General features: G+C 45.3%; 1 protein-coding gene across 1 annotated transcript in view; it reads left to right on the top strand.

The window, feature by feature from the left end:
* The window catches only part of LOC124619548, a 347,023-nt gene that overhangs the window by 244,407 nt on the left and 90,418 nt on the right, over nt 1-12,198 (top strand). Inside the window, exon 4 of the mRNA XM_047146018.1 lies at nt 5,977-6,113. Coding sequence (XP_047001974.1) covers nt 5,977-6,113 — 137 coding nt within the window. The remainder of the gene's footprint in view (nt 1-5,976; nt 6,114-12,198) is intronic.

The raw sequence follows: 12,198 nt of genomic DNA, 5'->3' as shown, positions 1-12,198 counted from the left end.
TCCAGTCAGGAATCCGTCCCTGCAGTTTGTCGGTTTCATTAAGGCTAAATCTGTGTATTAGAGCAAAGAACTTCGGTTAAGTCAGGGGACATACCTGGAATTGTTCTTCTATTTAAAACTCTGAATTGTTGAAAATTACAACATCCGAAAAGGACTGCAGATCTCGAATTAAAAGTGGTATTGACTGCACAATGCCAACAGTAATACACTGCTAGGTGAGAAACATCTGATTTCTGATTTGATGGTGATACAGTTAAACAGATGATCTCATTGTAGACAAACTCAGTCTAGTTCTGTATGTTACAGATGTTTAAAAAATGCGAAAATTACAGAGATAGTTTCCTAAACTTTTTGAGGGCACTGCCAACCATACAGCTATTTTCAAGCTGTTTTCGAAACCGTTTGGCGTGTCAGTTGAAAAGTCCCCTGTGCAAGAGCAGACTTAACTGATAGAGCTGCAAGGTAATTCCTATTTATTTATTTCAAGTTTCTGCTACCAGTCACTTTTTATTCTATGCTTAATCTAACATAATGCAACGTGTTTCGAACGTGTTCTGTTTATCTTGAGGCGTTTATACACACATACATTTATGAAATTGTAAGTGATCAACTGTCATATAAAAGCCTTTCACACTATTTTCGTAACACATAATTGATGCATATACACTCCTGGAAATTGAAATAAGAACACCGTGAATTCATTGTCCCAGGAAGGGGAAACTTTATTGACACATTCCTGGGGTCAGATACATCACATGATCACAGTGACAGAACCACAGGCACATAGACACAGGCAACAGAGCATGCACAATGTCGGCACTAGCACAGTGTATATCCACCTTTCGCAGCAATGCAGGCTGCTATTCTCCCATGGAGACGATCATAGAGATGCTGGATGTAGTCCTGTGGAACGGCTTGCCATGCCATTTCCACCTGGCGCCTCAGTTGGACCAGCGTTCGTGCTGGACGTGCAGACCGCGTGAGACGACGTTTCATCCAGTCCCAAACATGCTCAATGGGGGACAGATCCGGAGATCTTGCTGGCCAGGGTAGTTGACTTACACCTTCTAGAGCACGTTGGGTGGCACGGGATACATGCGGACGTGTATTGTCCTGTTGGAACAGCAAGTTCCCTTGCCGGTCTAGGAATGGTAGAACGATGGGTTCGATGACGGTTTGGATGTACCGTGCACTATTCAGTGTCCCCTCGACGATCACCAGTGGTGTACGGCCAGTGTAGGAGATCGCTCCCCACACCATGATGCCGGGTGTTGGCCCTGTGTGCCTCGGTCGTATGCAGTCCTGATTGTGGCGCTCACCTGCACGGCGCCAAACACGCATACGACCATCATTGGCACCAAGGCAGAAGCGACTCTCATCGCTGAAGACGACACGTCTCCATTCGTCCCTCCATTCACGCCTGTCGCGACACCACTGGAGGCGGGCTGCACGATGTTGGGGCGTGAGCGGAAGACGGCCTAACGGTGTGCGGGACCGTAGCCCAGCTTCATGGAGACGGTTGCGAATGGTCCTCGCCGATACCCCAGGAGCAACAGTGTCCCTAATTTGCTGGGAAGTGGCGGTGCGGTCCCCTACGGCACTGCGTAGGATCCTACGGTCTTGGCGTGCATCCGTGCGTCGCTGCGGTCGGGTCCCAGGTCGACGGGCACGTGCACCTTCCGCCGACCACTGGCGACAACATCGATGTACTGTGGAGACCTCACGCCCCACGTGTTGAGCAATTCGGCGGTACGTCCACCCGGCCTCCCGCATGCACACTATACGCCCTCGCTCAAAGTCCGTCAACTGCACATACGGTTCACGTCCACGCTGTCGCGGCATGCTACCAGTGTTAAAGACTGCGATGGAGCTCCGTATGCCACGGCAAACTGGCTGACACTGACGGCGGCGGTGCACAAATGCTGCGCAGCTAGCGCCATTCGACGGCCAACACCGCGGTTCCTGGTGTGTCCGCTGTGCCGTGCGTGTGATCATTGCTTGTACAGCCCTCTCGCAGTGTCCGGAGCAAGTATGTTGGTCTGACACACCGGTGTCAATGTGTTCTTTTTTCCATTTCCAGGAGTGTATATCTGCATCCTATACAGGCTGTGATATACATAGCCAACCACAATGAAGCGGACATCATTGATTTCGATTTCTAGCCATACACTGCCCACCTCCTTTCCCCCAAATGCCACACCAGCAGCTACAGTAAACAACAATGGACAAAGTGTTCTAGATTAATCTAGTTTAAGACTGTTTATTTTTAAGTAACATTTCTCTATGTATGTATGTATGTATAATCGCCTGAAGATGAACAGAACATGTTAGAAACGCGTTGCATTATGTTAGATTAAGCATAAAATAAAAAGAGCCTGGCAGCAGAAACTTGAAATAAATAATTATCCCACACAGTCACGGTTTACAAACATAGCCATTATGGCTGAAAATAATTAAGATTATTCGTGTTTTAAAGACGAATTCTTTCACATTACAGCGCTACAGGATATCTACATTGCTTGACTCAGGTAGAATGTCCACGTCTCCATATTGAGGCTGCAATAGTGTCACAATACTTCTAACAAAATATGTGTGTGAAAGAGATTTTTTCGATTGTGAAACTAAATAAGTTGCGAGTACGTGTAAACCTGAGTGGCAAAATCTGTGAAATTGCCTGCATCTGTCCGTATACCGACTGTCTGCACCAGATAAAAATTATGTTACGTCTTGAGCACAACAAAAATAATATAAATAATACTCAGTATTTGATTTGTTTGTTACGTATGTTGTTGAGATATTGCCATTTGAATGTGGCAGGTCAGAAGTTTGCCCCTCCTTCCTCTCCTCATGGCGTGGCACGGTGGTGGGGGAAATGTGCACTGAGGGTAAGCACCTCAGCTCTCATGCCAGGACTCGGTTCACTGGCCAGTTTCTTGGATATCCCTGCATTAAAGGGAGTGAATAGGCAACGGCAAAGCCATAAGGCCACTTGTAGCTGACCCATTAAATGGTTAAACTGTTGTGACTTGGCAAGACAGCCTAGCCACTACGAGGTGAAGCCGAAAGGCACGCGTTAAAGCTCACGCAGGCTGGGGTGAGGGCTGGAAAATGACAAGGTCTTTGTAGTAGTAATAATAGTACGTAGCTTCTGGAATACTTAACTTTAATCCATAATTGGTGAACATCGGTCTGACGGTACATGCATCACAAGATAAATAGCAATTGATAATGGCGCCTTGCTAGGTCGTAGCAAATGACGTAGCTGAAGGCTGTGATAACTATCGTCTCGGCAAATGAGAGCGTCATTTGTCAGTGAACCATCGCTAGCAAAGTCGGCTGTACAACTGGGGCGAGTGCTAGGAAGTCTCTCTCGACCTGCCGTGTGGCGGCGCTCGGTCTGCAATCACTGACAGTGGCGACACGCGGGTCCGACGTATACTACCGGACCGTGGCCGATTTAAAGGCTACCACCTAGCAAGTGTGGTGTCTGGTGGTGACACCACATAAACTGTCTGTATTGGACTTGAAAGTTGGAAAAATGGTTCAAACGGTTCTTAGCACTATGTTGCTTAACATGTGACGTCATCAGTCCCCTAGCAGTTACAGCTAATTAAACCTAACCAACCTAAGGACATGACACACATCCATGCCCGAGGCAGGATTCGAACTTGCGACCGTAGCGGTCGCGCGGTTCCAGACTGAAGCGCCTAGAACCGCTCGGCCACTGATACCGGCTGAAAGTTGGAAATCTGTACTTCTTTGCATTGTCGGCCAGCGATTCTGCTGTGGTGTGCATACAAAACTGTGAGATATTATTATCACGAGTGGTAGCGAGCCAACAGTTGTCGAGGGGAGTTGGAAATGGTCGGACATAGGGTGCGGTGGAGAGAAGCTGCGCGAAATGATAGGTCGCAGCCTGCCGTGTTGGTGCTAGTAGCGCCGGAGCAGACTTCGGTTTACTTGAGGATTTTTTGGTAATTTGCCTGTTTGTTCCACGTAGTAGTTGTTCGCTAGCGCACTGGACAGATTTTGTCAGATTTGTATATGCATACAATGAGAGTAATTCTCGTACCTTTGTTGTGGCCAGAGACGTGTTTGTTAAGTATAGGTTGTCAGTGTTTAAATAATCTGTTTTGCGAATATAGTAATTAAATTCTTTATTAATTTCTTTCTTTCATTGTCGTCGTAGCAGTAAGGGAAATAATACAAAGCGCGAAACATCTTACACAGAACTGCTAACTCTTACACAGAACTGCTAACTTCACTGGTTTAAAGTAAATGCTGAAGTAGAACGTTTCTGCAATAAATGTATGGATTTAATATGAGGCAATGCCACAATTATCAAAACTCCTTTCCAGCAAGATCAATTACTAACCAATTACTACTCAACAATAGTGTGCTTCCCATAAACTATAAAAAATCAATTCTCAGGTATCTGACTGCGAGTTAAACTCCTAACAACCGTTCTCCAATGCTCCTGTACGAAACAGACAAGTTATCTCGTCTTACCGGTGCAACTGCTTCAACATCAACATGCTAAATATATTTCAAAAGCAATACTGCGATCCATGCAGAGTTCAATGCATGGTCATGATAAATGCAACAACTACTGCCATATATTTTGTATATTCCGTTAATATATTTTGAGAGATTGAATGATTAGTAGGGATTTGGTCAACTAGCCATAACCGGTGAAAAAAGAATGAAAGCAACCAATAAAGACTTTAATTTTCTATATTCGCTGAACAGATTATTTAAACACTCACAAACTTTACACAGACCTTAATTATTCCGCGATGTCTATACTCAATAAACGTGTCTCTTGCTACTACAAAAATCCCGGCCGAAGTGGCCGTGCCGTTCTAGGCGCTACAGTCTGGAACCGAGCGACCGCTCCGGTCGCAGGTTCGAATCCTGCCTCGGGCATGGATGTGTGTGATGTCCTTAGGTTAGTTAGGTTTAATTAGTTCTAAGTTCTAGGCGACTGATGACCTCAGAAGTTCAGTCGCGTAGTGCTCAGAACCATTTGAACCAACTACAAAAATACTAATATTACTCGCATTGTATGCATACACAAATCGGACAAAACTCTTCCAGTGCCCAAGCAAGCAACAAATACGCGCAACAGAAAGTCAAATTGCCAAAAGATCTTCAGTGAATACCAAAGTCTCCTACGGCGCTACTAGCACGATTACGGCAGGCTGCGATCTCATCTGTTGCGCGGCTGCCTCTACCGCAGGCAGCTGCGTCCGATCACTTCCGACTACTTTCAGCAACTGCACGCTAGCTGCTATTCGCGATAATAGTATACCTCACACTCACAGTTGGTGTTTATGTGGTGTCACCGCCAGACACCACACTTGCTACGTGGTACCCTTTAAATCGGCCGCGGACCGGTAGTATACGTCGGACCCGCGTGTCGCCACTATCAGTGATTGCAGACCGAGCGCCGCCACACGGCAGGTCTAGAGAGACTTCCTAGCACTCGCCCCAGTTGTACAGCCGACTTTGCTAGCGATGGTTCACTGAAAAATTACGCTCTCATTTGCCGAGACGATAGTTAGCATAGCCTTCAGCTAAGTCAATTGCTACGACCTAGCAAGGCGCCATTTATCCTTTGCTATTTATCTTGTGATGCATGTACCGTCAAGAGCTATGTTCACCACTTATGGATTAAAGTTAAGTATTCCAGCAGCTTCGTACTTTATTTGCTAGTCTCAGTTACTTTACCTGTTCCAGACCTCACGCCAGCCTGCGTGAGCTTCAACGCGTGCCTTTCGGCTTCCTCTCATAGTAACTTGGCTGTCTTGCCAAGTCACAACAGTTTACACACAACACAGAATCATTGGTCAACTTTGCAAAGAAGTATTGACGTCCAACTTTCAGACGCGTTCGCTCTTAAGATGCCACATGCTGCTGTACGTTGCCTGGGCCAGTAAGGACGACTGTGGCAGCCACGTGACTCGTGTGTTGCAGTGCCGCCGCAGGGCCCGCTCAGCCTGGAGGTGGAGAGCGTGTCGCGGTACAGACCCGGAGACCTGCTGAGGGCCGAGTGCGAGGCGCCGCCGTCCGATCCTCCCGTCGAGATGCTCTACCTGCTCAACGACTTCCCGGTGAGTCTCTGCTCTACTACTCACAGTACACTGAAAGCCTCTATGAGAGGGAAGATTTATCTGATGAGATAGAAGAAGAAACTTGAACCATTTGGAAGAGATAGGGGATCCAGTATTATAATCACAATTTAAGAGAGCTTTGGAGGACTGAAGATCAAATTAGGCAGAGGGGGCAGATAAGATTCCATCGGAATTTCTTAAACCTTTGAGCGGAGAGGCAACAAAACGACTTTCGGAAAAATATCATACACACAATTCTGAAGATCGCAAGAGCTGACAAGTGCGAGAATTATCGCACCAACAGCTTAACAGCTCATGCAATCAAGTTGCTAAGAAGAATAGTATAAAGAAAAATGAAAAGGAAACTGAGGATATGTTAGAGGACGACCAGTTTGGCTTTAAGAAAGGTAATGGCTCCAGAGAGGCAATTCCGACATAGCCGTTGATAATGGAAGCAAGACTAAGGAATAATCAAGACACGTTCATAGGATTTGGCGAGCTGGGAAAAGCGTGCGACAATGTAAAATGGTAAAAGATTTTCGAAATTCTGAGGAAGACATAGGTAAGCTATAGGGAGAGGCGGGTAATTACAATATGTAGATAACCCAATAGGGAACCAAGTGGGAAAAATAAGAGTGGACTACGAAGAACGAAGTACTTCGATTGAAAAGAGTGTAACATAGGGATGCAGTCTTCCGCGCCTACTGTCTAGTTTGTACAACGAAGAAACAATGAGGGATATATAGGAAGGGTTCAGGACTAGAATTAAAATTCCAGGTGGAAGGATATCACTGAGACGATTCGCTGATGACGTTGCTACCCTCAGTGAAAGTGAAGAAGAATTACATGATCTGCCGAACACAGAATATGGATTCAGAGGAAATCGAAGAAAGACGAAAGTAATGAGGCCAGCAGAAATGAGAACAGCGAGGAACTTAACATCAGGATTGATGACCGCGAAGTAGATGAAGTAATCCTACTACCTAGGCAGCAAAACAAACAATGACGAATGGAGCAAGAAGGTCATCAAAAGCAGATTAGCACTGGTAAAAAGGGCATTCCTGGCCAATAGAAGTCCACTGGTGACAAACATAGGTCTTAACCTGAGGAAGAAATTTCTGACCTTGTACATTTGGAGTACAGAATTGTAGGGTAGTGAAACATGGGCTGTGAGAAAACCGGAACAGAAAAGAATCGAAGCATTTGAGATGTGGTGCTACAGACGAATGTTGAAAATAAGGTGGACTAATAAGGTAAGGTTGAGGAGATTCTACGCAGAGTCGGAGAGGAAAGAAATATGTGGAAAACACTGACAGGGAGAAGGGACAGTCTGGAACCACGCCACCGCTACGGTCGCAGGTTCGAATCCTACCTCGGGCATGGATGTGTGTGATGTCCTTAGGTTAGTTAGGTTTAAGTTGTTATGAGTTATAGGGGACGGATGACCTCAGAAGTTAAGTCCCATAGTGCTCAGAGCCATTTGAAACATTTTTAAGAGGGGGCAGGAAGACAAGAGATCTGATAAGACATCAGAGAATTACTTCCATATAGTAGAGGAAGCTGTGAAGGGCAAAAACTGTAGAGGAAGACAGACATTGAAATATATCCAGTAAATAATTGCCAACTTACACTATGTCATCAAAAGTATCCGGACACCTCCGAAAACAAACGCTTTTCAAAAATGGTTCAAATAGCTCTGAGCACTATGGGACTCAACTTCTGAGGTCATTAGTCCCCTAGAACTAAGAACTAGTTAAACCTAACTAACCTAAGGACACCACACACATCCATGCCCGAGCCAGGATTCGAACCTGCGACCGTAGCGGTCTCACGGTTCCAGACTGCAGCGCCTAGAACCGCACGGCCACTTCGGCCGGCCACTATGACAGTTAGGCGGGAGGTGAAAAAACTAGGATTTCATGGTCAAGCGGCCGCTCATAAGCCACACGTCACGTCGGTATATGCCAAACGACGCCACGCTTTGTCTAAGGAGCGTAAACATTGGACGATTGAACTGTGGAAAAATGTTGTGACGAATCACGGTACACAATGTGATGATCCGATCGCAGGATATGGGTATGGCCGAATGCCCGGTGAACGTCATCCGCCAGCGTGTATAGTGCCAACAGTAAAATTGGGAACCGGTGGTGTTATGGTATGGTCGTGTTTTCCATGGAGAGGCATCCAGGCCTTGTTATTTTGCGTGGCGCTATCACAGCACAGGCCTACACTGAGCTTTTAAGCACCTTCTTGCTTCCCACTGTTGAAGAGCAATTTGGGGATGGCGATTGCATCTTTCAACATGACCGAGCATCTGTTCATAATGCACAGCCTGTGGGGGGAGTGGTTACACGACAATAACATCCCTGTAATGGACTGGCCTGCTGAGAGTCCTGACTTGAATCCTGTAGGACACCTTTGGATTGTTTTGGGAAGCCGACTTCGTACCACTCCTCACCGACCAGCATCGATTCCTCTCCTAAGTGCAGCATTCCGTGAGGAATGGGCTGTCAGGCCCCAAGAAACCTTCGAGCACAGCTGCGAGAGTGGAAGCAGTCATCAAGGCTAAGAGTGGGCCAACACCAAGTTGAATTCCAGCATTGCCGATGGAGGGCGCGAGATGTGCGGACACTTTAGAGCACATTGTGTAGGTTCCAATTGCTACTCTGAGACGAAGAGGTTGACAGAGGAGACGAATTCATGGTGGTCCGTGTCAGACCAGTCATAAGACTGACGACTCAAAAAAAAAGGGGGATGCGCTCACAGTGAACAGTGGTAGCTCCAGGTTAGCCACGGTTAAAAAAAAAATTGTACTCACATCTGTGCGAAGTATATAAAGAAAATTGCTATTCTGGGAGTGTTACGTGTATTTCGTGATGTTTCCGGTTGCAGCCGTATGATGCGGAAATACTGCTCCGATAGTTGGCCTGTAAAGTCGCCGTCTTCAGGTGTGCTTTACTCAGTGGGCTTAATTGTCATGGCAACATGTGCATCACCACACTCCTGGTGTAAATATATATCGGCACCAGTATGTGCTACAGTGTCTTGACCTCAAACTACTTGTTTGGCAGAGGGGCGCCACAACGAAAATTGAATTAACTCAAAGGATTGCTTTGATTAACTTTCTTCAAGTTTGGATCAGATGAATAGGACTCTCACAGTCAAAAGGCTGCATTTTGAGGACGACATGCACTCACGTCAGATAGTTTTATATTCTGACAGAATGTAATTTTTGCAGTGTTGCTTGAAAATGGCCATAAGGCGGAAATTGCAATCGTAATAATAAATATTTTATACAGTCAACGGCGACTATGATGTCTTTTAAGGAATAATTTTGAATTATCTTCTTAATCAGCCCTTCAACAGTTGATTGTGTGTAACATTGCATGTGGCCTTCAGCTGCAAAATAATTTGCAATTCTTTCTTAATAAGACCTTCATCTGTTACTATAGCTTGTAACAGTTTTTCGTTGTTGAAAAAGAAAATGTCTTAATATTGGTTAATTAGTAGCTGTCTTCCTCACTTGTAATTCAGGCCTTCAGCTGTTGATTATTCTGAAGTTGCTTGTGGCAGTCAGAACAAATAAAAATTGAATTCTTTCTTAGTAAGGCCTTCAGCCGTCAGTGTAGTAAAATCTTTTAAAATGACTGTTGAAAGTTATTTCCTCAAATAAAGTGTACGTGTTTACTGTAGCCAACGGTATCTGATTACGGCCCCATCCAGAATCGTTCAATCGTCGCCTTATCCTGCCTCTCCCTGACTACCAGATTACAGTTTTATTCTTCCAAATTTATTGATATCTCTTGTCCAATGAACCTGATGTTTAAAACCCCAATTAACCAGTCTGTTTCGTGTTCGTTTTGCTGGGCTTACATCGGCCAACGATGCCACGGCAAAATGTCTGTAGGACACCGATATGACGGCCGTACTGGCCTCAGAATACGACCTCCTCTTCCAGTGTAATGACGGGGGGCTGCGGAAGTGAGTACATTTACGCTTGTCGTATATCTAAAGCGATCCTACACATGATTACGAAACTCATAGAATGTTTTTGCGGACCCACACCCTCCCGCCACCACTGTCCACAAAAAAATGAAAGGATAAAAGGTTATCGCTTACTACATTTTCGCTGTTCGTATGGCAAAATGTCAACATCAGGCATGAAGTTTCAATTTGGTACTCATTTTCTGCTAATCCTATTCACAATACATTTTGTAGGCAGTAACGGCGTGTATCTCTGAATGAGCGAGGTCCTTTCATTAAATATTGCAACACATGGGTTTTCTGAAAGCAGATTGGCTTTCATCAAGACTGAAACACACCATATCATACGCCACTCATTTGCCTACGAAACCCTGCTTTTCAAAACAATATCCATTCTTTGCGACGCCCTTATGCCACTTTACTGCCCGCATTGCATCACTCTACTGGTCGACGTCGAAGCCAACGTCTGGCTGCTGCTGATGCGTCAGTAACCCCCTCATCATCCTCCACGTACTGCTTCTGATGGAATGCATTCTTCATTGGCCCAGATGGAAGTCGGCAGGTGCGATATACAGGCTGTAAGGTGTGTGGGGAAGAACAGTACTGTCAAGTTTTGTGAGCTTCTCTCGCCTATGAAGACTAGTGTGATGAGATCTTGCGTTGTCATGGGGAAGGAGAACGTCACATGCATTTTTATAGCGACGAATACGTTGAAGATGTTTTTTTTTTTTTTTTAATTCTTCAGTTTCAATTATGAAACGTCCCCTTTTTGAAGAATTATACAAGACTGTGCTTTAACTGACACACAATATTTTTTAGCGCAACGCAATCTGACTTTCAATAATCCCTACAAAAGAATGGCCCTGTCTAATATTAACCTATACGTTTCACAAATCACTTACCTCACAAAAATCTTCGTTACTCGTACTGCAACACAGCGAGCGCCACTACTGGCAGCTAAATAAAAGATTCAAACTAAGGAAGGCACTAACTACTGATAGGCATAGTTAGCAAATAAAAGATTTTAATAGAGAACAAACACTGTATTTACTTTAATAGTCATATTATATATAGCAGTTCATGACAGTCTTACAAATTTCAAAACTCCGCCATCTCTCTCCCCACATCCATCACTGCTGGCGGCTCACCTCCAACTGCGCAACGCTACGCGCTGTTAACATCCAGCTGCCGCTGCCCAACACTACAATGGCAGACAACAATGCAAACTAGCCACAGACTGCACACAGCACAGCCAGTGATTTTCATACAGAGCGCTACCTAACGTTGCCAATAAGAAAACATAAACAGCCTACTTACACAATATTTCCTTTGGAGGGATCAGCAACTTTATTTAAATTCCTGAAAGCGTTTATTAATGGTTCTGTCTACAGTTGCAATTATTTATTAGGCGATTGCTTTATTTAATTTGCTTAGGACAGCACCATACGCTTCAGAGTTGCTCGTTACACCATGAGGGTGTACATCAGAATAACGCCTCCAGATTCCCATAAGACTTTCGCCATGACTTTACCGCCTGAGGAAGCGGCTTCATGGCTTGCGTTTTGTTTACGATTCAAAGTGATGAACCCATGAACCCTGTGACGATGTTAGACGAAAAATTATGACAGGCCACCACGTAACGAGCTAGAAATTCCGTACAGATGGTCGTTGGTTGCTCTTTATGGTCTTCTGGTAAACACAGAGGAAGGCAGTCGTCACACACTTTTCAGTACCCCGACTGGTTGACCAATGTGTCAGCACTACCAACAGAGATGTCCAGTTGCGCAGCAAAGTTCAGGACTGTGATCCGTCGATCACCTGGAATGAGAGTTCAAATGGTTCAAATGGCTCTGAGCACTATGAGACTCAACCGCTGAGGTCATTAGTCCCCTAGAACTTAGAACTACTTAAACTTAACTAACCTAAGGACATCACAAACATCCATGCCCGAGGCAGGATTCGAACCTGCGACCGTATGGAATGAGAGTGTCCGCACGTTTCAACGTTGCAGGAGTGACAGCTGTGCGCGGCCGGACGGCACGCGGGAAATAGCGCTGGTTTGCGAGACACGACCCTCTTGGGATAATGAAGACACTTCGCC

Source organism: Schistocerca americana, chromosome 6 (genome assembly GCF_021461395.2).
Source record: "Schistocerca americana isolate TAMUIC-IGC-003095 chromosome 6, iqSchAmer2.1, whole genome shotgun sequence".
Classification (NCBI taxonomy): domain Eukaryota; kingdom Metazoa; phylum Arthropoda; class Insecta; order Orthoptera; family Acrididae; genus Schistocerca; species Schistocerca americana.
Note: the sequence above shows the minus strand (reverse complement) of the source record. Positions and strands in the feature narration are given on the sequence as shown.